The sequence below is a fragment of the Equus quagga genome, chromosome 7, assembly GCF_021613505.1.
Source record: "Equus quagga isolate Etosha38 chromosome 7, UCLA_HA_Equagga_1.0, whole genome shotgun sequence".
Taxonomy (NCBI): domain Eukaryota; kingdom Metazoa; phylum Chordata; class Mammalia; order Perissodactyla; family Equidae; genus Equus; species Equus quagga.
Window position 1 is genome coordinate 82409042 of NC_060273.1, and position 26605 is coordinate 82435646.

Sequence of the window (26605 nt, forward strand, 5' to 3'; positions counted from 1 at the left end):
GACCCTGCGTCCAGCGTCCGGGCGGGCTGCCCGACGCCCGGGCCTCGGGGAGACACGCCGACCGACGTGCGGGCGGCGGAGCGCGGAGGGCCCCGCGCGCGCGCGCGCGCAGCCGCGGGCTGGGGTCAAGGCCGGGGCGCCCGGGTGGCGCGGGAGGGGCGGCCGGACGCGCGGGGACGGGATGGGATGTGACGAGCGGCGCGCGGTGCATTGTGGGAATCCCGGGCCGCGGCGACTGGTTCCAGTTCACTCGGCAGCGGAGCCGGGCGGAGGGGGCGAGCGCGCGGCGCGCGGGCGGGAAGCGAGGAGGCGGGCAGGCGGGCGGGCGGGCGGGCCAGCGAGGAGCGCGGAGAGAAAAGGCGCGAGCGGCCAAGAGGGCACGGGCCGGACACCTTGCTGCTGCCGCTGCCGCCGAGCCGCCCCGTAAGTCCGCGCGGGCCCCTCGCCGCGCGCCCCGTCCCCGCCGCCCGGGGCCGGCCGCCGTGCTCTTCCGGCCGCGGGTGCCTGGGAGCGGCCGGGCCTGGCGCGCACCGGGCGGCGCGCGGCCGGGCTCGAGCTGCGGTGCTCGGTGCGGCCCGCGCCGGGGCCCCGCACACACGGCGCCCTCCCGAGGCCCTGCCCGGCCGCGCGGGATCCCTTTGGTTTTGTTCAAAAAGCAAACCCGGAAGCCAACTTCTCTTAGAACCGTGTCCTGCTGCCCGCTCCTGGGCGCTTTTGTGGGAAGGAGACAGTTCGGGCCCCTCTCCGGCGGCCCTTCCCGGGCGGCCGGGCCGGGCCGGGCCAGAGGCAGGGGGAGGCCTCGCGGCGCTGGCTGGCCAGCCTGGGCCTGGGCTCCCAGGAGCTGCTGAGCCCGGAGTTGCACTTGGTGAGGCGCCCGCCGGCCCGGCACAATACGTGGGGCCTGAGCCCCCGGTGGCAGGCGTGTAGGCGCCCGGCTTGGTATCTGCCGGGAGGGCAGTGGGGGGTTGGGGGTTACTCGCGGGACTGGAGCCAGGCAGGGGCGGGGAGGGGGCTGTCCAGGGCCTGGCTGGAGAAAGGCCACGGGAACCCCCGCTGCTCTCGCTCGCCTCCCGATCGGCCTTTTGTTTGCTTTGTGGTTGGGAGTTTTTTTAAGGTGACTCCGGAAGGCTGTAGGCTCCCTGGGTGGAGGAGGCCAGGAGGGAAGAGACTCGCTGGGGGTGGGGTGGAGTGGGGAGGCGAGTGTGCAGGATGCTGCAGGCCCTGTCACCTGACAACAGGTGTGCCGGCTGGCGCGCCCTACCTTCGCTCCTGCAGAGGCCACAAATCACTCAAGGATCTTGTCAGTAGATTGCTTGGAAAGTTCTTTTAGACAAGGTGTTACGGAAAATATTAAGTTTGAAAGTGAACGATTTCTGTGCAAACAGCTGAGACAAACCTTGAATTCAACAATTAACAATTACCAGAAAGCCCTTGTAAGATTTTAATGATCCAATAAACAGCATATAAGAATGGACAGTTAGAGGGGCACTCCTGCAAGTAGCTTCTCTTTTTCTTGCACCTTTGTGGTTTGAGGTTTTACCGTTAAAAAGGAGGGAAAGTGCTTTTGTTCCAAGGCGCCCAGCTCCAGTGAACCCCCCCGGGGAATTTTGAACAGCTGTAGGTTTGAGTGGGAGACTTCAGTTGTAGGTTAGGGGGAATGCACCTACTGCAGGCCACCGTTAGGGTACTGGTCTGTTCTCAGGAGTTATTAGCTCTGAAATGGACACCTCATGCCCGCACTGGAATTAATACCCCTTGTACACAGCTAACTAAAGTTGGGCCACGGCATCTCAGTCTGGCACAAGACGCTCTCCAATGAGGATAAATATGTTTTAGAACCTTTTTTTTTTCCTAAACCTTAAGACTTTAAATTCTTCCCCTCTCTAGTTTTAAGAGGAAATTAGGAAATCTCTCCAGTCTCTTATTTTGTTTTAGTCTGTTACCATTGTTAATACTAATCCCTAGATAAAGGCAGTAAGGAGGAGGGAAGGGGTTAAAGTAAGTGAAAATTGTTTAGAATGAGGAAGGGATGGCTCACATTTGGTTAAACTTTAAGAGTTATCTGGAATACCACACGTGACGCTGTAATACACAACCGCAAGTCACTGGGCTGGTCTGTACCAAATGCGCCAGGATCGGGGAGTGGTGCATCTCAGTCTGCCATTTCTTCTGGCCCTGCAGACAGCAGAACTCAGGGAGAGCCCTCATCCCTTCCCCATGCTGAGGCCGGGAGTACGTGTGTTCTGGGACCTGCCTCTAATACCTGCAGAGCTAATGCTGCCCCAAGTCATTTGAAGGAGACTTAGTTAAAGAAACAAAAGCGCAAACTGAAACCCCAAGCTGACAAAACCCAACAAGAATCTATATGTGCTGTTCATCAAGATTGCAGCAGCGTCTCGTTCTCATTTGAGGGTGCCTTTGGATTTGTGTTGAGTTTTTCCCAGCCCCATTCTGGGCACATAGGGTGGGAAGGGGCAGGGGTGAGTGGGGCCCATACTTGTCCTATGGGTCTTCCCCAGGTTCTGTAGGTTTAGGAGGACATTGGGCCCCACCTCAGCTCTTAAGAGTGAGCCCAAGTGGGTCAGCTCTTCGTTCCAGAGTTGTATAGCTTGTTTGCTTGGATCAACCTGCCAAATTGGTGACTTGCAGTCTTTCGATAAATATTTCCTGAGAATCAACTCTGGGTCAGGCACTGGCGACAGAACCATGGTCAAGAAATGCCCAGTCCTTGTCCATGGGAAGCTGACGTGAGAAGGAGAAAACGGGCAAGTGGCCATCGTGAGGTCAGTGTAGGAGGTCAGAGTAGCTCCCATAGTGGTCCCCGGGATAGTATCCCAGCCAGGAGCAAGTCTTTACCTGGTAGGGAAAGGCCAAGTAGGAGTTGGCTGGGCAAAGGAGGGCAGGTGGGGACGAGTGTTTGAGGCCTGGGGAATCACATGTGCCGAGTCTTAGAACAATGAGAATAGAGGTCATAATGGGGGAACTGCCAGAGGCTCAGGATGGCTGCATCCTAGAGGTATCAGGTGAAGCTAGAGGGTCAAACAGGCCAGATCTCAGGGGATCCTGCTCAGAAACACACTGAGGGATTTCCACTGCATCCTGAGAGCAGTAAGAGGCCTTTGAAGGCTCTGAGCAGGAGAATGATGTGGTCAGATATTCTTTAGTCTTTTGGGAACACTTCACCTATTCAATGACTATTGAATGGCTTCTAGATGCCAAGCCTGACCAGGTTCCTACCCCTTCTGAGGCTCCCATTTTGCCTTTTCCTTTGATGGTCTTCTGTTGGAGTGATTATGTTAGAGTTTGGTACAACCTTACACAGAGGAGGTGTGAAGGAACGTTTCCTTGTGAAACAGGCAGATGGTGCCTTGCTGTTGACTTATAGTGCTGGTTCCTTTAGTGCAGTTCAGGAAGCACTCCACGGAGTGGGTTTGCAGAGGTGAAATTTTAATCCCGGACCAACTTCCTGCAAACTGTTTCCTGCTTGTGGTGAATAACACTGGTGTTTGGGTTTTGCTTTTTCCCACCACTGAAAACCTAACACATGAGGAAGATATGTCTGCTGGAACAAAATGTGCGGTTTAGGATTTATTTACTATCTCAATTTATCCTTCTCTCCGTTTGCAAGCCCTTGGTTCGCTAAGGGTGGACTGTAAGTTCCATAATCATCTGGCTCACTTTCTGGTGTAGTGTTTTATGAATGGAGAGAGATGTTTTTCCTGATTGGCTAGAGTATCAGAGCCAGCCTCTGTTCTGAGCCAATCAGAGTGCAGCTAGTGCAGCTCGGAGAGTGATAATTGTGTAGTATATCCACATGCCTCTGGGACATGACAGCAGTGACACCATTAATCATTTGGTATGATCGGAGTAAACAGAAGAGAATGCTGTAAACAGGATTAGTGTCCTATGCTTTAGAATTAAGTGTCTCAGGTTGGCCTTTAGGATTGGAGTTGATGGGAAGGTGACAAATGCATGTGGACACGTGGGTATTTATCCAGCTGCAGGGAGTGGATGGGGCAGCCCTCCCTCGGCAACAGCGACTTGAGCACTGATAGCTCAGATTCCTCCACCCTTGAGTGCTGGAGACAGGGCTGTCTGACCAGCAGCTCCTTGGCAGCTCTGATCAATATTTCTTTCAGGATCGATATGCACACATTCATTGCTTTGATAATAAAAAACTTCACACTTGACCATTCCACTGGTATTGTGAGTGTCCTACAGAGGTCAGTCTCTTACAGATGTGAGGAAGGTAAGTATTTTCCTCTGGTCTGAGTTACTGAGCTGACCTTGTGGCAAGCAGAGAAGTTGCTAGAGCTATAGAATTGTCAGGGAGTCAGAGGCCTCTGCATGGCTACCACCTCAGCTATCAGGTCAATTGCAGTGCTCCCTTCTTAGGAATTCCCAAGTCAGCTCCACAAGCTCTCTGAATTTTTAGGGTCTGGGCTTCCACAGTGATTGACCAGATATGTGTACATGAATGGTGCCAGAGAAGGTTCCTGACTGGTGTCTCACTTGCCCTATCTGTGAGTCCTGTGGCCTTTGGAAATGCTGCCCTCATCTTTGTCAGGAGAACTCATCCACTGTAAATGCCAACTAATCAGTCACCAGCCAGCCAGCATCTGAGAGCCCACCAGGTACCAGGCAGGGTGGTGGTTTATGGAGATACAGTGGTGAGCAGAGCCGACTGGTCCATCCCGTCAGGACAGACAAAGAAATACACAGTGATGATGAGTGCCCAGGGTGAGGAAGTTGGCTTTAGAAGGTTCATATAAATTGGATCTAGAGAGGCAGTCAGGTTGGAATTAAGGACTGGAGCACTTTACATAAGATTGAGAAAAGCAATTGAACATATTAAAGAATGGTGGCAGGCTGGGGGACATTATAAGAGATCTTTAGCTTGGCTCAGGGGCCACAGCAGGAATGTTCACTGAGGAAACTGGGGGCAATTCAGCCTGGTGGAGCCCTGGTTGCAGTAAATAGGGAGAGATGGGCTGGTGGTCAGTGGGGCCTTGTGTGCAAAGCTAGAGTCTGGGCAAGGGGCTGCTTCAAACTGGACTGTGACTGGGCACCACGAGGCACAGTCACACACAGCAGAAATGCAGAGGAGGGAACTCTTTGATAGATCTTCATCACCAGAGAAGGTGTTGGAACCACTAGGTAGGATTGTCCCAGACAGAGGGCTGGAGAGAGTGTTCCAGACTGAGCAAGTGGCGTGTGCCAAAGGGAGGAGGTAAGAATGAAGGCGGTTTGCAAAGCAGTGAGGAGCCTGTTAGGGTGCCCTGTTGGGGAGGAGAAGAATGATGTGGTAGGTCAGTAGGATGGCCCTTTGCCCTCCTCACCTCTTTTGCCCCTCCTAGTAGTAGAGGGCTTATTGTTTTCATGTGCATTTTTATTCACAGGATCCTCACAGCCAGGCTTCTCATTAGTCCTGTGCTATGAGGACAGATCCCATTGTCCCAGTCACATCTCAGTTGTTGAGGGGGCTGTGGTCAGAGACGTGCTTCTTACTCAAGCCTGGCTCCTCTCTCTGTATAGCCCCTCTCCAACAGTGTGTCTCTGGGTAAGCTTTGGGTTTCTGCAAACAAGGTTCATGTCTATTGTGACTGATTTATAGTTGGAGGAGTTGCAAAGATGAAAACCACACAGATCCCTTCTGGATCAACCACAGAATCTTCATTTCCTGGCCTGATAACAGTCAAAAAGGCAGCCAAGCTAATGTACAATGATGAACAGATGCCAAGGTTGCCTGAAGACCCATCACTGTCTTCAAAGCATGTGGGGCCCTCTACAGGGGAGAGGGCTTCTGGGTTTACTGAATGGGGTGCCCTCCTGGACAATGATTCTAAGAAGGAAGGACACAACTTTGTCAGTTTGACAGGATAGTATGGTAGTTCCCTCTTAGTGGACCCCCAGTGGGTGCCTGAAACTGTGGATAGTACTGAACCCTATATATGCTGTGTTTTTTCCTATACATACGTACCTATGATAAAGTTTAATTTATAAATTAGGCACAGTAAGAGATTAACAACAATAACTTCTCTTTGGCATATCCAAGTTGCCAGCATCACTAGTCTTATGCTTTGGGGCCATTATTAAGTAAACTAAGGGTTGTTTGAACACAAGCGCTGCAATACTGCGGTAGTAGATCTGATAACCCAGGTGGCTACTAAGTGACTAACGGGTGGGTAGCGTATACAGCGTGGATACTGTGGACAAAGGGATGATTCACATTCCAGGTGGGATGGTGCAAGATTTCATCATGCTACTCAGAATGGCGCACAATTTGAAACTTATGAATTGTTTATTTCTGGAATTTTCCATTTAATGTTTTTGGACCATGGTCCACCTCGGGTAACTGAAACCACAGAAAGCAAAGCCATGGATAAGGAGGAACTACTGTATAGCTGTTTCTCCTGTGAGCAATGTCAGTGCCCAGAAGAGAAGCTGATTGTGTAAGAAGCCACTTTTTCTATGATGTAGGACTGTGCATCTCTCCTAAGAGGCTGGAGGCAGGGCATGGGTCAAACAGGGCAGCAGGCTTTGGCTGATCACTCAGACCCTGGCTTTAGGGTCAGCTTTCAAGTTGGCTTGTCACGTGACAGAGACTGTTTCCTCTTTTCTTCTAAGCAAATGGCTAGAGGACGTTTCTCAACCTGTCTTGTAATTAGGTGTGGACATGTGACCAAGTTCTAGTCGATGGATCATGGTCAGAAGTGATGTGCCCCACTTCCAGGCCTGGCCCCTGAAAACCTCCATGTGTTATCCTCCATGGCCTTTTCCCCTCTGTGGTAACCCTGGGAACTGTGCATTGAAGGGTGAGAGGAGTCTGGATCCATGAATCATCCTGCAGAGAAGCACCAGCCAATTATGGAAACCCTCTTTGGACTTTTCATGAATGAGAAATAACCTATAGGGGCTTATTTGTTACAGCAGTGAGTGCTACCCTCACCAATACAAATATCCCATATCAGTTCTTCTTCAAGAAGGTAGCCTTTTTTCATCTTATACTCATTGTTGTCATTTTTATTAATGTTACTGAGCCATCACTCAATGCGTGAGTGTCAGGGCCCTTACATACATGCTTTTATTTACATCTCCCACCAACTCTTTGAGGTCCATTCTGTCATCCTCGCCACTTGACAGATGAGAAAATAGGCTCGGGGAGTGAGATCATGTGTCCAAGGACACCTAGGCAGTAAGTGGCAGAGTCGTGACTTGAATCAGGTCAGTCTGACTTTAGAATTCAAGTTATTAACCACAATGTTCAATAGCCACTTCCATCACAGCCACTCTCTCTCCCCACATTGGTACCTTCCTGTAGCTGCCTCTATCTCCATAGACCTCTGAAGAGCTGGCTGGACCTGGCACATTCATGGGTTTATTTGGAGACTGCACAGTACAAGGTGATTTTCCAAATTATGTTTTTAAGATCACCACACATTACTGGATGTCATGAGGCTGCATGGCTTAGTCCGAATTCTTTCATAGTTGTGGCTTAGGGATCTATAGTTAGAAGTGCAGAGAAAACATGGAGAGGGGCAAGGAATAGAGGAGCCTGACTCAAAATGAGATGTGAGGATGTTCTTCTATCAGTAGAGTGGCAGTTGAGGATCCATGATGTTTAAGATCTTTCCTGGGACCTAAGGACCCCAGGAAGGATTTGTCTACAGTACCTCGCATCAAGTAGCTTGCAGTTCATTCGAGCTGGGGAGGCAGGCACACAGATGTGTGCTGGGATGTATGCTATGGGAACACAGAGCAGTGAGCAATTCTAGTCTGTGGTCAGGTCAGAGAAGAGGGGTAGTATGAGCATCAGTTCAGCAGTTTGGAAAGAGGACAGGCAGGAGAACCAGCGTGTGTAACGACATTCTGGACACAGCATTACAAGTCAGGAAGTCAGGGGTGGCCTGGGACATCTGAGCCTGGGTAGGGGTGGCAGGAAGCAGTGCTGCGGAAGTCGTTGAAGGATGCTGTTTGTGGCTGGCTCGGTGCTGGGGAACCAGCAAAGTGGGCAACGATCCTCTGGTGTCCATGGAGAGAGACTGATGCTGGGGAGAATAGGTGAGAAGTAGAGAGAGCTGAACCGAGGCAGGGAGGGTGAAGGAAGAGGCTTGAGAAGTCATGGGGGTGAGTTCAACAGAGCTTGGCTAATGATTGGGTGTCGTGGAGGTGGGCAGAGAAGTAGGGGCCAGGTTGACTCTTCTTGGTAGCTTGATGCATGATGTTACCACTGATGGCGCTGAGAAACCCAGAGGAGTTCAAGGTGCCCATGGGACTTACAAGTGGTCTCTTGCCACAGTCAGTCAGAACAGAGCTCTGGGGCTCAGCAGCCAGAGCTGCACTGGGTTAGAGACCTTGAAGTCACCAGCATGTTGAGGTAAAGACTCTTGGCTAGAGTTGGAGGGAAAGCACCAGGAGCATCACTTTTAAGGAATAAGCGTGTCTAGGACCCATCAGGTCCCTGCGTGCTAACGGCTCCTCTCTGGGGCAGAAATTCCCACAGTTGCAGCCCAAAACATACATACCCAGACAGATCCACCCAGAGACAGAGCTGAAGTCTGTGCTCCAGGAAGAGTGCAGCTGAGCTGCATTAATCATCATGGGACTCTCCTGCTGAAAGAAGGGAAACATTCAGATCTAAAAGCTCTTAGTCCAAAGGCATTGGGTTGGTCTGTGAAACACATGTTATTGTGAAGCAAAAGATTGCTTGGAAACCCAGTGACAGCTTTCCCTGCAAACATATGTGCACACACATATACACGTACCATTCCCTGCTCAGAGTGAGCATGGGCACCTGTTTGCAGCTCATTACAGCAAGAAATGGAGCCAACTAATTGTTTCAGAAAAACTCAGAACCAGAGCTTGAGCCATTGCCTGTCAGCACGGCTGCCCCAGAGTGTCCAGGAATTCTGCTCTCTGCTATTTTGGCCATTTCTCTGTCAGGGAGATGATTTGAGATGATCTTGGGGGTTGCACTCATGTTAGGTGTGGACCATGACATGTCCTGAATATAGGATTGGGCATGAGAGTAACAGACTGTTGGAGCGGGAGGGGCCCACACACCATGGAGCCTGACCTCAGTTTACCAGTAAATGGGAGACCTACCCATTTGGTTCAGAAGTCTGAGCGTGAATGTCCTCTGGGGAAGGCTTGCATGGTGCCCCAGAACAAGCTGAGGCCTCTTCACAGCCCCTCTCCCACCACCCTGCACTAGCCTTTCATCATTGTCGTTTAAGTCACTGGAGGGTTATTTATTGTCTGTCGTCCCCATCAGCTCCAGAAGAACAGAGACCGCGTGTGTCTTGTGTACTGCTGTCTCCATTCCCCACCCTACTTCCTGAAGTGAGTGCGTGAATGACTTGAATGCTTCTAGCAAACATTTGAGACCTCACTGTGTCATGCCACACTAGGAATACAGTCAAGAGCAGCCCTCCGAGAGCTTGCTTGCAGTATGGTGGGAGACATGGGAGTACGTGCACATCATTGCTGTGGTATGAAGCACATGGGAGCCCAGAGGATGGAGCAGCCAGATCTTAGCACCTGGGGAAGGGTTGGCAGAGGGCAGAAAGCAAGGTGAGGCATAAAGGAGGTCTTGGCAAAGGGGCACAGCCACCACAGAGGAGGGCATTTGTGGGGAACCACCGTGACTCCCTGTATCTGAGTTTACACCACAAGTGGCACAAGAATGGGTGTACCAGGCCTAGATTTCTAGGGCATTGTGTGACAGGCCAAGGGTCCTAACTTTATGTGGGAGTTGTGGCAGCTAGGGAAAACTTTAAGGCCAGGGCCATGGCGTATTCAGATTTATGTGTACAAAGATAGCCATGCCTGTGGAGGGCAGGTGGATTAGAGGAGAGTGGGGCCAGAGGTGGGGAGACCTTTACAGGAGATGTTTGTGATAATTTTCTTAGGATAGTGATGACCTGGATCCAGTCACAGTCGGGGTTGAGAGGAGATGACTCCACAGGAGGTGTTGAAGAGGGGGCCTCCTCTGGACTGAGTGGCATTTTGGACGGGGATTGGGAGAGCAACAGGGAAGGGAAACACTCCTCCCTGTTGTCTAGGGACAGGCCCGTGTAGCAGACTGTAAGTGTTCAGAGGGCCTCCTGTTCCAGCCTGGCTATCCGCTGAACTCCTCTGTGCTGCTTTTGCCTCTCACAGATAAAGGAGCGTAAGATAGAGATGCTCCTTTCATCAAAGAACCTAGGTGTCAGGCGTCGATACGTCTTCATTCTAGGGGCAGGTGACATGGTTTTCTTTTCTTTTATGAAGGCTTCAGCAGATTTATCAGCCTTGGTCTCAAGTGTATGAAAATGCAATTATTAAACAAGCATATAGAACGTAGCCAAGAAATCCCATTTTCTTTTACATCATGTGGCATAAAGGCAAGGCACTTAAAAGCAGTCATTGTCAGAGTAACATTTAAATGGAAGTGGCCGATAAAATTGATGTCATGCTATAAAATGTGAAAAGCTAGGCCATTCTCTTTTCCAGGGCCAAAGCGCTCCAGCGGAGTGCAAAAATGGGTTCAAAGGGCTCAGTGGCTGCAGGCAGTGGCATCTGCTGGCAGGACCTGTTTCTTCCAGGGGCCAGAATGTATGGGGAGAGGGAGGATACACTGTCCCCAGTGATCCTAACGGCTGTGCCTCTTGCCTCCACAGTGTGCTTACTGACTCACCTCCAGGGCCACCGCCATGTCGAGCCGGGGTGGGAAGAAGAAGTCCACCAAAACCTCCCGGTCTGCGAAGGCAGGAGTCATCTTCCCCGTGGGGCGGATGCTGCGGTACATCAAGAAGGGCCACCCCAAGTACAGGATTGGAGTGGGGGCGCCTGTGTACATGGCCGCCGTCCTGGAGTACCTGACGGGTGAGTGGACCTGAGTCACTGCGGACACCCCCACGGACACCACTGGCTCAGACTATGGCAATTCTGACAGCTTTCCAAGGACTTGTAGGGCCTTTTTGGTTTCCTTTACTTTGGAAACTTTTCAAACCTACAGAGAAGTTACAAGAATAGTACAATGAGCATTTTCACCTAGATTCACCAGTTGTTAACGTTTTGCTCCATTTGCTGTATCTTCCCCCACCTTGTGTGTGTGTGTGTGTGTGTCTGTGTGCACGTGCATGTGTACATTTATTTTTGTCTATTACATATTATACAGTCCATTTTGAAATTTCCTCCATTGTCCCAATAATGTCCTTTATAATTTTCTTTGGTTTTCTTTCTTGATCCAGGATCCATTTCAGAAGCATACATTGCATTTGGCTGTCAGGGTTCTTTAGCCTTATTTAATCTAAAACAATTCCCCCTGCTTTGTTTTTTCTTTTTTTAATTTTTCATGACGTGCACATTTTTGAAGAGTCCAGGCCAGTTGTTTTGCAGAATGTCCTTCAGTCTAGTTTGGTCTTGTGCTTGGATTCAGGTTACACGTTTTTTGTAGGAGAATTGAATATGTGATGCATCATGTCCGGGGGCACCTGATGTGTGTTTGTCCTGTCTTTGGTGATAGTTTGATCACTGGATTAAGGTTGTGTCTGCAGATTTCTGCATATCCCGAGTCACAATCTTTCACCCAGTGGCTTTAGCATCCCTCGATCTTACCTGACTTTGTTATTACTACAGTGGTTATAAAATAGTGATTTTTCCATTTCTGTCATTCTTCTACAGTTGTTAGTTGGCATTCTTCTGTAAAGAAGAGCTTTCCTTCTGATTTTCCCTTTTTATTTTTGGTACTATCAATGTTGGTTCACAGATTTCTTAATTTAGTGGGTTATGCACTATCATGGCATTACTCATTATAATGCTTAAATTCTCTCAAGTTTGACCTTTAAGCTGGTCCTTATGACCTTTTGCCATGTCTCCATCAATTTCTGTGCATTTCCTTGCTTTCTGACGTAGTGAGATAGTCTAATCTCACCCTGAATTTTCCCTGCTCCAGGCTTGCAATCAGGCATCTCTCTGGGAGGTCCTTGGTCCTTTGCACAGATATAATCTGATTGATCTTATTGGTGGCTCCACAGCAATTGTGGGAGGCCAGCTGGGTGGGGATGCCACCCCCATTTTTAGTGATGAGAAAACCAGCCTCAAAGCATAAAAGGATTTGCCTGGGGTCACATATAACCAGTAGGGACTTGAGAAGGGACCTACATCCTGCTGTCCCCTTGTAATGCTTTTACCACTTGCTGCTCCATATACGAGCAGGGTAGGTGGCAGGATGGGTACCCTTGATTCATGCAGCCACCTCTCCTAGAGCCAGAAAGGGGAGACTCTGCAAGACAGGGTACCTCTTCACAGTGATAGAATCAGGCAGCAGAAGAGCTGGGTCACTTCTTGTTCTCCCAAGTCTCTCAGTAAGGCAGGACCAAGGGTTCCCCATAAAGAACACAGTCAGGAGGGGTATAAAGTTTTTGTGTTCTGTCAAAAGCATCTAGGCACAAAAAGTAATTGATATGTTAGAATTGCAAGACTTTTGTCCATATACTGGGGCTTTTGACCCTCTGCTTGTTAGCGACTCTTATAGATGGCACGCCTGGTAGCGTGAGCTAGGCATGATTCTTCTCACTTCATAGATGAGGAAACTGAGGCTCAGAATTTATGTGACACACCCAGCAAAGCCATGTATAGCATTGGCAGTCAGCCAGGGAAACCAGGGAAGAAGTCACTAGATACGAATCAGAGGACATTTTCTAGGTCTGGCCTGGCAGTTTACATGCTGTGTGATCTAGAGTGAGTCATTTAACCTCCCTGGATCCTAATTTACTTACAACTAAAATGGAGACAACAGTTTCTGCTCCACCAACTCCAGGCTGCTGTGAGAGCCAAAGGGGCTTTCTTTGAGCATAATGGGAAAGCTGACATGATGTGCAAACTCAGGCAGTCCATGTTTCTTGGTTCCCAGATGCCATGATGCCCCTGTCATTGGGGTGTCCACAGACAGTCATTAGGTCAAGTACACTATCAATATCACTTCTTCCATCAAGCTTTCTCTTTTCAGTTTACAGGGTATGGGGTAGGAGTACCATTGCTCTATCGTGTCTGAGGCAGCTGCTCTCTGTGCCACGTGGAACATCTATGTGTTTTTCTTGTCTGTGCCTGGCTGGCTCTGAAACTGAGCACAGTGCTCATGAGGTCGAGGTCAGCGGCCTGTTCTCATGGGAGCCAGAGACCTTGACTCTCTTTGCACCCACACCCATCATGCCTGTCCCCGGGTGTCATGGTGTGTGTGGCAGTGGTCACAAAGGGTGTGGGAATGATCAGGGCAGCCCATCACTAGAGCTGGAAAAGTAGCTCAAGGCAAGTCCTTACTCTGGCGTTGGCCACATTGACCCCTGTATATTAAAGAATAATATCTATTTTTAAGTTTTAACAAGTCCTTCCAGCAGAGCTATAGTTAGCTGAAACTGAGCCATTTCCTCTGGCCACATGCAGCGCTGAGTCTTCGGCATGACCATTGCCCAGTGCCTGCCCCCAGCATGGTGCCTGGCCTGCATGATGGGCACCTTGGGCGACCTCCTGAGCCATTGGTGCTATACTCAGTCACTGCTGTGGTCACTTGTGTCCTGTTACCTGATGGGATAGGAGCTGAGCTCTGAAGTATGTCCAGTGAAAACACTGTTCTGTTCCACTCCTCAGAGCAGTGCCACATATCCACACCGACTGCCCTCGGAGGGGGACCTGCCCCAAGCCCCTTGGGCTGGGATGTGGGAGCATGTGGATGTTTGAAGACCTAGGCATCTGCCCACTCAGAACTTTGGTTTTAGTCCCTGAGCTAGAAGAAAAGGTGAACAAGCTCTCTTTCTGCTCTGCTCTTGCTTTTGTTTCACTGAAGACCCTTTCCCGTTCATTCCACAAACTTGTTGAGCACCTGCTGTGTGCAAGGCACCATGCTAGGCTCTGTGTGAGAGCATAGGAATGATTAGGGCAGAAATGGTCTCTGCTCCATGGAGCTCACGGTCTAGTATTAGAGAAAGAACCAGCCATGGTTACTGGCTATGATAAGTGCTGTGGAGGACATAGACAGACCAAAGGTGGCCTGGGCCACCAGGGGCCTGGAGATGAACTGGCTTGGGAAGACTTCTTTGAGGGGTGACATCAGCTGAGACCTGGAGAAGGAGAGCAGGGCAATCAGCCCTGTGAGAGCTGGAAGAGGGGCTCTGTCATCCACTCACTTGTGCTCGATGCACCTACTGGGTGCCACCCTCTTCCCAGAGCTTGGGGAAGATATGGAAAGAGGGAGAAGCCCAGGTACCAGCCCTCAAGCATCTTAGGGCCTAGTCAAAGATGTGGCCCAGACATCATGCTCTAACCCAAGTCTTCTGAGAATGAGATCACCCATTCAGCAGGTCCTCACTGAGAGCTACAGTGTCCCTGGCACTGGGATACAAGCCAGAACAAGACCTATGCCCACCCCAAAGAGCTTTATGTCCAAAGTCAGATACAGGCAAGAAAAAGGCAGTGGGTGATGCAGGACCACATGTACTGCAAGGTGTCAGAAAACGTTTTCTAGAGGATACTTGTTAACCAGTTAACCAGAGCTGCCCTGCTCGTCTAGTTGTCACTTGAAGGGCCCTGTGGGAGGATTGTTTTCCTCTCTGTGAGGCCCAGCCTCTTACAGGTGGCATACACAATTGCGGGCTTGGTGATGGGGGTGTGCCACATGATGTCCTTTTCAGATGGCTGGGCCAGGCCTCCTGCCTTCAGAAGGCCCCAGTGGAGAGAGGAGGAGGTGTCTGGATGCTCAGGGGTTGCTAATGGGACTCCTGAGCTGTGGGCCCACCTGGGACTAGGTGGCTCTGGAGCAGGGAGCTGATATCTCCTTAGTGGCCAGCCCTGGGGACTACTTGGGATGCCGTGATATTCAGTGGAAATCAGGTAGGGGTAGTAGAGCTGGGTGGTTAAGAGTGTGGACCTTGGTGTCAGAGCTGCCATTTCTTAATTGTGGCCTTAGGCAAGTCACTTAACATCTCCCAGCTGCAGCTTGATTATCTGTAAAATGGTGATAACAATAGCTGTCTCATAGGGTTATTACAAGGCTGAAATGAGAGGATGCATGTGAAGTGCTTTTCCATGCCTGCGCAGTGTAAGTGCCCAAATGCTCTTAACATTAGGGGTAAGGCAAAGAGAGGACAGAGTCCCCACTCGTCCTGCTCTGGCTGCTGAGGAGAGGAGGGGTTGCCCACTTCCCTTAGGGATGGTGATGGGAGCTGTCACTGTCCACTTATGTGTGTTGTCCTTCCAATTGGTTAAAACCCACTGGGCCTCACCAGGCACCTGCAGAATGTCTTGACAGCTTCAGGCCTACTCCCTCTGGTTTGTTTCAAACTGCTGCTTGACTCCTCCTCCTTAAGCCTGTATTACCCTCAATACTAGGATGCCCTGTTACGAAACTCTTCTGTGTGGTGTTGAAGGCCACTTCTGTCCTGAAGTGACCTTCAACTCATTGAAACCTTGAAGGATTTTCCAGTTAGCCACAAGCTGAGCATGCCCAGCCCTGGGTCTGTGTGAGGGCCCAGCCGAGGCCAGGCCAGCATAAGAGTGTCTGAACAGGCAGCAGCCCTGCAGGCCAGGGCCCATCAGAGCCCAGTTACGCACTCCCCTGTGAAGAGCATGCTTTCATGGGTGAGGGACCATGCAAGTAGTCCTCCTTAGGGTGGATGTGGGGAGGAGGTAGTGACCTTGCGTCTTGCTCTGAAATGTGAAGCTGGCATCTGTTTCTCCTCTTGGGTGCAGAGCCTAATCATCTGCTGAACTTAAAAGGAAAAGGAAACATCTGGAATAAGCTTGAGTCTGGCGACCAGACAGCTCCTTCCCCAAATCTCTGTGCGCCTGGCTCCGCAGCCCTGCCGCACTCTTCTCAGAGCTCTTCCTGAGGAATGTGATGTTGTCTGTGTGTCTTCTCCGTGCCCCAGGACTGTCTGGGCCTTTCTCCATTCTCTACTTTGCCTTTGACCTTCCAGCCTAGGGGATTATAGCAGCCCTGCCTCTTGGGGTGCTTGAGGATTGGTGCTGCATCTCATGAAAGTCACCGGCTTTCACAGTAAACTCTCAATAAGAGATAGATAAAAGTAAGTATCATTATGGGAAACTGGGGCTGTTCCTTTGAAGCATCATCTTTGCCCCCATAGCACTGTGGTTCTTTTTTCTTAAATTATGTTGAAAGGGAACTTGACTTTAGTTCACCTCAGAAGGCCTCTGTGGAGTCTCTCCCCTGTGCCTACGCAGCACTGTGCAGGGCTGGAAGGGGTAGGAGATGTGAACTGAGGAACACGTGACAGGGCTTTTACCCCAGTGGAATTTCCATTGATGCTGGGGACACATAAGCCCACAGACCAGTAAGGGAATAGGGCAGATCTAAGGGGTAAGTTAGAAGGATCTGAGTCCCGCAGTGCGGGGAGAATGAGAAGTGTGTGGAAGAGCAAAGAGCAAGCACACTTGTGATTTGATGGTCCTAAGCCATGGATCCAGGGCACTCTGGGTCAGCATTGCTCAAACGTGGTCAGCAGAACCGAGGTGTTTGGCAAAATTTAAGAGGTAATCTACCCCAAAAATAGGGCTCTATGGCTGACATTAGGAAATGACTAGATTCACATTCCCTTTTTTGAGATGGATATATGAATAACTTTGATGAGTTCCTCAGTAAAGGAACTTGTTCTAGTTTGGGAACCACTGAGAAACAGCTTTCTTTACTGGAGGACTTTTCAGAGCCTTTAAAATACTGATGTCACTGTGGATCCCCAAGGGAAGGAACTGTACTATGTAGTGGTTCCCAAACTTTTATCACAAAAGCCTTTCAAGGGACACCTAGAAACACCTTGCAGAATACAGTGTTGGGGACACTGTTGTGGGTTAAGCCTGTAAGAAATGGCACTATGAGGAGTGGTAAGTGAAGAAACAAAATCAAAAGCCACCATAAAGAATGAACTTCGGTTGGCTGATTGTGGCGTTGAGGCACAAAGCTTGACTAATCGGGAGGCGTAGGTCTTCCTCCCCATACGGGGCCCAAAACTTGGGAGGTGCTTCAGTATTTGCTAAGTGCCATGGGAGTCTGGGAAGCCGTGCACTTACTCTGCCAAGCTCAGTTGCTCAAGCACTGGCTCGCGGGAGGCCCTCCACTCTCCAGGCCTGTGCTAGACACTGAGATACAAGACAGAAGTCCCTGCCCAAGGAACTTACTCTGGCAGGAAGTGCCTTTGGCGCCATTTTACCCAACCCCTGACGGAACAGGCCTGGTTTCTGTTCATCAAACCCGAAAAGGCATGTGACGACATCGTTTTCTTTTTTTTTGGTTCAGAAAGCCTGTGACATAGCCAGATCACACACCTTATTGTACCAGCTAACCTCCTAAGACTTAAACCTGTTTGTAAAAATCAAATCCACGCTCAGAGGATTCCTGGACAGTAAGGAGGATGGAAAGCCCTGGCTGCCAGCTCTCAAGACTGAATGTTGACACCTTGTAATAAGTATAGACCCTCCCAAGGAGACCACTGTGGGATTTGGGTACCTAAGCTCGGGTCTCTTTAACAACCTAGTGTCACAGTATTGCATTTCCACCTCTCACAGGATAAGGCTGTGGTTAGAATTTTTTTCTGTCTTCTTTGGATCTAATCTAAAAATGATGAAGACATCATATGCAAATATGGATTTGCATATTCTTAATCTCCACTCCTTCTCCATTTTCCCAAGCCCTGCCCCTCCCCATCCGCCATGTTTCGGACCTTGGTCTTCCCTCTCCTATCTCTTGGCAGTGACAGACCGCCACTCTCTGCTAATAGACCTGGCGTCCTCTCCTAGCAAGCGCTTCAGTCTGAAGCTGCCTGCAGCACTTCGCTAACTGTGGTGAAGTTACAGGGCCAGCTTCTGACTGGGGAATAAGCAGGGTCCCCTGGGTGAACTTATGGCCACTTTACAGCCTTGATGAGGCCCAGGCCTTGTGTCTGACTGTATCCTGTAATAAAACCTCAAGGAAAAGGGATAGTTGTTAAAAATACATTTTGCTGCCTGGTTTTGCCTAATAAAGTGATTGTCCTCATCCCAAGTTTCAGCTTGTTTGATTTCTGATCTGTAGCTCGGGTCAGATGTTGCATATCCCTGTGGTGTTAGACATTGGGCTGCACTCCATCCCCACCCCCATCTCCTGTAAGTGCAGTAGGGAGAGCCCTCTCCTGTCAGCAGCACATTCTGTTACACCGATACTCATTTCAGCAAACGTCCATCACACTTGGCGTTTCTGGCCTGGGAAAGAAAGGATCTGACCAGATTGGAAGACTAGGGTAGGCAGAGCCTACAGTTGGCTTTGTCACTTACCTGGCCTCTTTATCACTTTCCTATCCGGGACACCCAAGTGTGTCCTGAGCTCACACAGCTAAAAATAGGGCAGAAAGAAGAGGACAGTCAGCCTGGCTCCTTGATTCTCCGAGGCCCTCTGAATTCCTACGTCTCTTGCTTGTTTACGTGACCACCCCTACTTTAGACTGACTAACACTTCAGGTCAGGACCCAGCTAACTCTTGCTAGCACCTTCTTGGGCATTCATGCTGCCTTGGGGCTCTCGGCACCCCACAATGCTCATTGGTCTGTGAAGACCTTCACCAGCTTTATTTTCCTTTTAAAAAAAGCCAAAACCACACAAGAAAGGAAGGGCTAAGGATTTTAATGACCCAGAGGGTTACAACTAGGAAAAAGTTGGGAACACTGAAGTTGAAGCTCTAGTGTGCTGGATATTGAGTGTGTCCAGACGTGTTTTAAATGCATATTCCATTTTCTGGTTATGTGAGTAATTTGTATTTGAAAATTTAAGAAGATAAAACTCACTCATAATCCTACTGCCCAGAGATAGCAGCTGGTACTGAATGCCTTTTGTGTGTATGTATACATGCATGAGAGAGTTATATTTTAGTCTAATTATTTGCTTTGATTAATATCTGCTATTAAGGGTCTTCCTTGATAGCCAATCACAGAAAATCATCACTATACATAATCTCACAAAGCAAATATTGGAGTAATTAGAGAAGTGCTCCCCACATATGCTACATCCTCAGCCCTCCTTCACTCTCCCAGGGGAGACAGATGATTCCATGGTGGATGAGCATTCAAGGAGTACTTGAAAAAGCACCAGTTTAGCACTAGGGGCCTTTGACATTTCCCTGAAGATGTGGCGTCAGATGGCCGGCCAGTTAGCAGCCCAGGTGGGTCAGACCTCAGGGCTTGAGGCTAGAACGTGGAAACCACCAATGGGTGGACTTCCCCAGTTCTTCCCTACCCCACCCAAGATGCGGAGGTGGCAGCACAGCTTGAGGACGCTCTTCTCCCAGGGGCACATGAATCTGCTGTTGAGCTCAAACACTGAGTTTTTAATCTATTCTTCATCTAGTCCTTCTAGAGACTCCATGAGGTTGTCCCGAAAGTGTAAATGTGACCTGGGCCCACTTCATGAAATGACGGCCACATATCCCTGTCTCCCAGGGCCGGGAGTTGGACTACATCACTTAGAAACAGAGAAAAGAAAGGCATCATTGCTTTCTTTTGCAAGTGTTTTCTCCCAGTCTGTGACTTGTCTTCATAGTCTCTTAACAGTGTCTTTCACAGAGCAGTTTTTAATTTTAATGAAGTCCAACTTATCAATTCTTTCATGTATTATGCCTTTGGTGCTGTATTTAAAAAGTCATCATAAAACCCAAGGTCATCTAGATTTTCTCCTATGTTATCTTCTAGGAGTTTTATAGTTTTGCGTTTTACATTTAGGTCTGTGATCCATTTTGAGTTAATTTTTGTGAAGGCTGTAAGGTCTGTGTCTAGGTTCACATTTCTCCGTGTGAATGTCCAATTCTTCCAGCACCATTTGTTGAAAACTTCTCTGCTTTCTTGAAGATAAACTGCGTTGCCTAGGAATCCTCAATGGTCAAGGAGTCTCACTGTGGTTTGGTGATTTCCCTTTGAAGGGTAACATGCAACATTCATTTCTGCCATTGGGACCTAAAATACATGGACAAGATCCATATCAAGGGTTCTGTTTTGTCTTGGGCCACTGGAAAAGCACACAGCAGTACAAAACCTGTTTCTGGATTCAGGCGAGGAAAAAGGTGTGAGCAAAAATAAGTGTGGCTCTTTCATGTCATACCTTCCATCTGGGATCACTTTACTTCTGATTGAAGTATATCCTTTAGAATTTCATATAGTGAGGTCTTTTGGTGGTAAACTTTCCCAGGCTCTGTTTCTGAACATGTCTTTATCTCATCCATAAGGTTTTTAGCTGTTATTTCCTCACTGTCTCTATTCTAGTCTCTTTCTCGTTACGGGACACAAATTAAACATATGTCAGTGTTTCACTCTGTCTTCTATATCTGTTCATCTCATTCATATTTTCCATTTCTATTTCTCTCGACTAATTTCTGGATAATTACTTCTGATCTATTGTCTAGAACTATCTCCCAGTTTACTAATTCTCTCTTCAGCTGTATCTTACCTGCTATTTAATTCAGTCACTGAATTTTTAATTTCAGATTTGATACTTTTTATTTCTAGAAATTCTCTTTGGTTCTTTTTTGAATATGTCTGGTTGTTCTTTATACTCTTGTTTTCTCCATTTTCAAAGTTTTCTTTAAATATATTACACATAGTTATTATAAGTTTATCTCGGTAATTCTTTTTTCCCTTTACTAAAGAATAATTGACAAAAATAATTGTATATATTTAAAGTGTACAATGTGATGATTTGGTATACATTTAGGTTGTGAAATGATTACCAAGTTTATCTGAATAATCCTAATAGCTGAAGTCTTTATGAGTTACAAAGGAATTCACTCGTGCTTTTCTTAGTATTTTTATGGTTTAATTTTTTTACATTTTTATTTTGATCCATTTGGAATTTATCCTAATATATAGTGTGAGATAGGGATCAACTTAATTTTGTTCCAGACAGTTACCCAGTTACCTCAGCACAATTAATTGAATATTCTATCTTTTCCGTGGTGATTGGAGATCCTACACCTTTACTATACATGAAATTTCTAGATATAATTAGGGTTATTTCTGGACTTTCTTTTCTGTTTCATTGGTCTGTCTGTCTAGTGATGTACTTTATAATATGTTTCTCATATCTGGTAGGTCTTTGTCTTGCTACTTTTGTGGAAAGTAATTATTTTCTGTAATAAGTAATACATACCTATGGTAAAATTCACATGTTCCCGAAGGACATACAGTGAGACATGCATTCCCTCCCTGCTCTTTTGCACACCTGGTTTTCCTCCTAGGAGACAGTCAATATTATTAGTTTCTTATATATGTTACATATCTTTTTAAAGATATTCTTCTTCTCCCTTTTTATTTCAAAATAAATCCAGAGAATGAAATGGCAAAAAATAGTAAAATCAGGATAATGGGCACATGTGATATGCAGAAACTGACATTTCTGTTTGAGCTAAAGTCTGGGTTGGGAGACTCTGAGCATCCTTGATTGGCCCCTGCACTCCCCCCATCATGCCCGGTCCCCTCAGCCAACTTTGAGTCCTGACGAGACTGTGAGGGGAGGTCTGCCTGGACCCTGGGCCATCATGGGCCTGCCCTACCCTGAGGTGACAGCTTTGTAGTTCGCACTGCCTGCCATGGATCCTGAGTGTTTGTTCTAATACATGAAACCAGGCCAGTGCCTTGGAGAATGTCCCTGCCCTTCCATCCTTCATCACTGCCTGAATGCTGCCATGCTTGGTTCACTTGTTTAGCAATTCGTCTGTAATGACCTATTTGTGAATGAGTTACCAAGCTCTGACCAGACGCCAGGTGCCGAGCTGGGTGCTGGGGATTGAAAGAATCATTGCTGATTTCAGCAGATTTGTATGGAGTGTCTCGGATGGCCAGGCCTATCAGAGGCCATATTAGTCCCCCAGGGCTGGGACTGCACATTTGCCACCCCTGCCTCGTCATTATGTACTAAGGTCCCAGCACAAGGGCTGACATTCTGCATCTGCTCAGTAAATAGTTTTTTATTGAAGGATAAGAAGACTCGTTGGAGGAATGATGAGTTTCAGGAGGAGGGAATCTTGGTAATGTCAGACGCTACCAGGAAATCGATGAGGATGAGAGCTGAACTAGAACCCTGGATTTTTAATGAAGCATAATTAGGATTAACATCAAGGCATAGTGGGCCAGACTACCTGAGGAGAGGCAAGAGGCAGGGCAACTGCTAGTGGCAAACAGGAGGTGTAGGAAGTGTTTCAGGGCTGATCTCTCACTTCTGCCACAAAAGCCACTGAGGATGTCTCAGCTATGCCTGAAAAAGCAGAGGAAGCCAGGAGCTGCCGATTGACTAAAATAACGGCATCCCAGGAGGGGTGCTAGATGCACCCCACAGTCCTCCTGTGGAGGACCATCAGGAATGGCTTCAAAGAATTGCTTACTTACTGTGAGGAGAAGGAAGTGGGTAAGAATTCTACAACTGTCTTCTCTCCCAATATCTTCCTGTTAAAATATCAGCAACTAATAAAACATATTTATAGTCCTCTTGCTCTCTTTCCCTGCCTGAGGGCCTCTATGTCTAGTCAACCCAGAGTAAAATATCATGAAAACAAAATGCCGCTCCTCAGAGCTATAAATAAGTTCTAGCAAGAAGACAAGCCCAAAGGGTATTAACCATGGTCAGCCTCCCTCCATCCCCCTGTCTGCCTCTTCCTGCCGCCCCCTCCAGTTCTGGTTGCCAAGAAGATGACACAAACTCTCCTGGATGTGCCAGCTGCTCAGCCAGCCGGCAGCTCTCACCCTGGCTCCCACCTTCCCTCCCTCCCTCTCTTTCTTCATTTCCCACCCTGCCTTCTTCCTTTTTAGGCAAGTGCCTTCCATCTAATGGCTAGAAAATGTGTGTTCCCTGGTACTTCAGAGGTCTCAATGGCGCCTGCTGCTGAGCATCAATCTTGCGGGATTGATGTCACCCCCATAGGGCTATAGGAGACATTTGTAGAATGGCCTGTATAGGAGACATTTATAAATATTCTGCTTATAGAAGGAGGCTCATTCTTGCCAGAGCTCACTTTTCTTGCCTGCAGAACTTTGGAGACCATGTAGAAATCCAGGGCCTCTGGAAAAGGCTCATCTATCGGCTTCCCTTGCTGTCGATATCCTGATTGATGCTGCTTGTGGTCATTGGTGACTGAGGTCATCTTTGGTTAACATTTATCTGTTGCCTCTGTAAATCTGGATATTGACTGCTGAGAGTCAACATCAGTTGTCCATTCAGAAAATGAGCGTACTTAATTTGAGCAGCATTGCTTTTTTTCCCTCCCACCTCCACCCCAGGCCCGGGCAGTCTCTATTCCAGATTCAGACTGTGGTTTGTTGTAATGTTAGTTTGGGGGTATGGTGGGCAGTGCTGTGAGTGCTGGGTGGAGCAGTTTCAGTAATAAAACATTGGCCATATATTGAGCTCTTACTATGGGCCAGGCACTGGCTGAGAACTTTACGTTTGGTAACTCACTGAATCCTCAGACTACCTCTTTTGCTTAGGAGGAATTGAGGCTCAGAGAGTTTAAACTTCTCCGAGGTCACTCAGCACAGTAAACATCTCTAGCAGAGCATTTTCTGCAGGCTGTCACCTGGAGCTGAAAGCTTAACAGTTAAAAGAGAGAACTGGGACTTAGGATCACTCAGTCCACTTTGCATCTCCTTTGTCTGTGGTGGAAGACATCTCAGGAGGATGATATATGCTAAGTCCTCCAAGGCTGGCTCCTGTCCTTGATGGAGCTGCAGCCTGGCTGAGGAGGCAGACTTGGACTCCTGAGAGGGTCAGGCCCTGAGCAGTCACAGGTGATTGCCAAAGGGCACATGGTGTGGGTCTGCAAAGGTTGGAGACAGTCCTGTCCTGGCTTGGCCAAAGAGGACACGGCTCCTGCAAGGATGGGCCTCGAAGGACAAGTAGTCACTGAGACGGAGGAGGAAAGTCGAGGGCTTGCAGAAAGGAGATGGGTGTGAGCATGAGGGGAGTGATGCCCGTTGGAGTGATGTGTGCTGGGCTATAGGGAAGGGGCAGTCGGGTCAGTGTTGGGGGTGCTGGTTCTAGCAGCAGCAGGACAAATGAGGTCCTGGGGGAGAAGCTCTCAGATGGCCAGAGGTGGCTTGAGGGCTGCCGTGAGCAGCCAGAGTCCTCATAGAGGGACGGCCATGCCTGGTTGGGTGTGGGGAGGTTGTATCACTCAGCGGCACTGAGGGTGGACTGGAGGGCCTGATGCTTTTTGCTTGATGTCCCCTCATTGTCCCCTTAGTGAAGGGGAGGTAGAATCCTGGGTGACAGAACTTAGGCAAATCCTTAGACAGGTGGCCCTCAGCATCAGGAACCCCCTTGGGCAGACAAAGCCAGGGCCAGGCTGCGAAAGGTGACCCCAGGCATGGCAGTGTCTCTTGGGGGCCTGCGCTACTGTGACACACTCATTGCTCTAAAAACCCTCAGTCACGAAAAGGACCTGAAAAGTCTTCATATGCTCAGAACTTTTGTGCGAGAAGCAGGATCAGCAGGCTGGAACAGATGTCAGGGCAGGAGGGTGCTTGTGACACGTTCTTGCGATGGCCAGTGGGGTGGCATAGAGCATAGTTGCCTCTTTTATGCTGGATTTTCATTTTTTTACATTTTGAAAAGATAAATTGTGCACAAGATAAATTCAGACAGCACAAAAGAGGGTAGAGCAAAATGTCTCCCTCTGATCCAGTCCCTGATTCCACTCCCAGGAGGCAGAGCCATGCCACATCTCCGTGAATACGTGTGTCAGTGCGGGTGACAGGCGTGGCATCCGCTCCCCACACAATGGCAGCCCACCAGGCATACTGCTCCACTCCTCGTTCTCCCCTTGAGGAGTCCATCTGGGAAATGGCACCATGCCAGGCTCTTTAAATTAGTTTCCTCTTTACTCTCTTCAAATACTTTCATTTCAGTGGACGTCTCTGATTGTTCACCCCTTCCCGAGATGAATTAAGAACAAACGGCTGTGATTTTCCATATCAAAACAAAATACATATTAACCATTTCCTTGTAAATTAATTGAGTCCTTGGAAGAGAGTGACTGGGGGGATGGGGGCAGAGGGCCCTGCTTAGCTGTCAGCTGGGCCCTGGGTCAGAGCAGGTTTCTCTGGGCCTTCCCCAGGCACCTCGTGCTTCTGCCTTCCTTCCTGGGGCCTCAACTTGTGCAGCCTCAGCAGATGGCTTTGGTCCTGCCTCTGCCGGGGCAAACTCTGCTGAGGTCAGAAAAAGCCCCAGACCCCTTCCCAAGGTAGAGACCGCCTGTGGGGCCGCCCTGGGTGCTGCGTTCTCTCAAGGCAAGTCTGGCAGCACCGAGGTTAATCAGGTTCAAGTGCATTTTTCAAACATATGTAAACTGTTAAGTATAACAGCAAAGAGTAAACTATCGGGGGAGGAAACACCAGGTTTTCTATATTGCTTTTCTCCTCCTCTTGGCGCTCACGCACATCCAGCTATCCAGCCAGCCAGTTATTTCGATAGAGGAAACTGAGGAAAAGAAACTATCGTTTTCTTCCCCTAGAAAACAAGCCTGCCATACTTTTTAAAAGATAACATGTGTAGTTGTAGCCTCGATAATAGTAGCTTACGTTTACCAAGTGTTCTAAGCATGTAACTTGGTAACTCATTAATCCTCACAAACGTAGAGATGACCTTGATTATCACCCCACTTTGTAGAATGGGAAACCGAGGCTCAGGTCTGTGTTGACCTGCTACGTGCAGGAGCTGGGGTTCTCACCCAGGCTGTCTGACAACAGACCCCCAGCTCTACTGTCAGGGCCGTTCGTGGCTGCTGCACTCCACTGAAGACAGACCGAGGAGGTGAGCTTTCACAGAGGTGCTGGAGACTTGGGGAAGGAAGCCGAAGGCCTTCACACACTGGGCTGTGTTGGCTGATTAGATGAAGATGATGTTTGCCAAGAATCATATCATCTCCTTTTTGCTAATGTGTATAATGCAAAATTACTTATTTTTTATTTTGAAATATGCAAAACAATTAGCTTACTTTAGAAACTTGCAAATTAAGCCTTGTTTCTATCTTATTGGGAGACTTGGACCACATGCCGCCTCCTGGACCCCTGGCTCATGGGCCCTTAGGAGGGGTCTGTAATGTGGGCTTAGCAGCAATGGTCGAGTTTGTGTCAGACTTGGAACATCTGCAGAAAAGCAACAGAATGGCTCATTCTTACAAAATGCCTTGTATTCTACACAGAAAATACTACCTTCAATTACTGCTGTAGGTTTATTTCTCTGTGGAGTCCCTGGCTCCTTTGAGACCCTGGGACAGGCAGGCTGAAGAGCTTTGCTGTGGCCCACGAGGGAGGCCCGGAGCTCCAGGATGATGGCTCAGCAGGCTGCAGACCCTGCCACTCATCTCCTGAAGAGGTGGGATGTGGGCCGATGGATTCTGGGCTGCTGAGGGAATTGGAGGAAACTGTGGTGCAGTCAGGATGCAGGAAACTCTTAGCAATCACTCTCCGATTGGGGTTGATTGGGTTAAGGCCTTCCGGAATGGTGTAAAACAGTTCTGAACTCAATGAACTGCTCATGGAAGCCTGATGAATTGAAAGAAATACAATAAACAGATTCCTTGTCATGTTGTTGGCTTTGTAGC

The 26605-nt window shown here is 48.7% G+C and overlaps 1 protein-coding gene across 4 annotated transcripts in view; it reads left to right on the plus strand.

Annotated features, from left to right (window-relative positions):
- The first annotated feature begins 235 nt into the window (after positions 1–235).
- The window catches only part of LOC124243000 (core histone macro-H2A.1), a 73387-nt gene continuing 47017 nt past the window's right edge, over positions 236–26605 (plus strand). The window contains exons 1-2 of one of the 4 annotated variants that reach the window (XM_046668526.1): positions 236–423; positions 10662–10866. In XM_046668526.1, the coding sequence (XP_046524482.1) occupies positions 10695–10866 (172 nt within the window). In that variant the 5' untranslated portion in view covers positions 236–423; positions 10662–10694. The remainder of the gene's footprint in view (positions 424–10661; positions 10867–26605) is intronic. The other 3 variants (XM_046668524.1, XM_046668527.1, XM_046668525.1) reach the window with 3 other exon arrangements.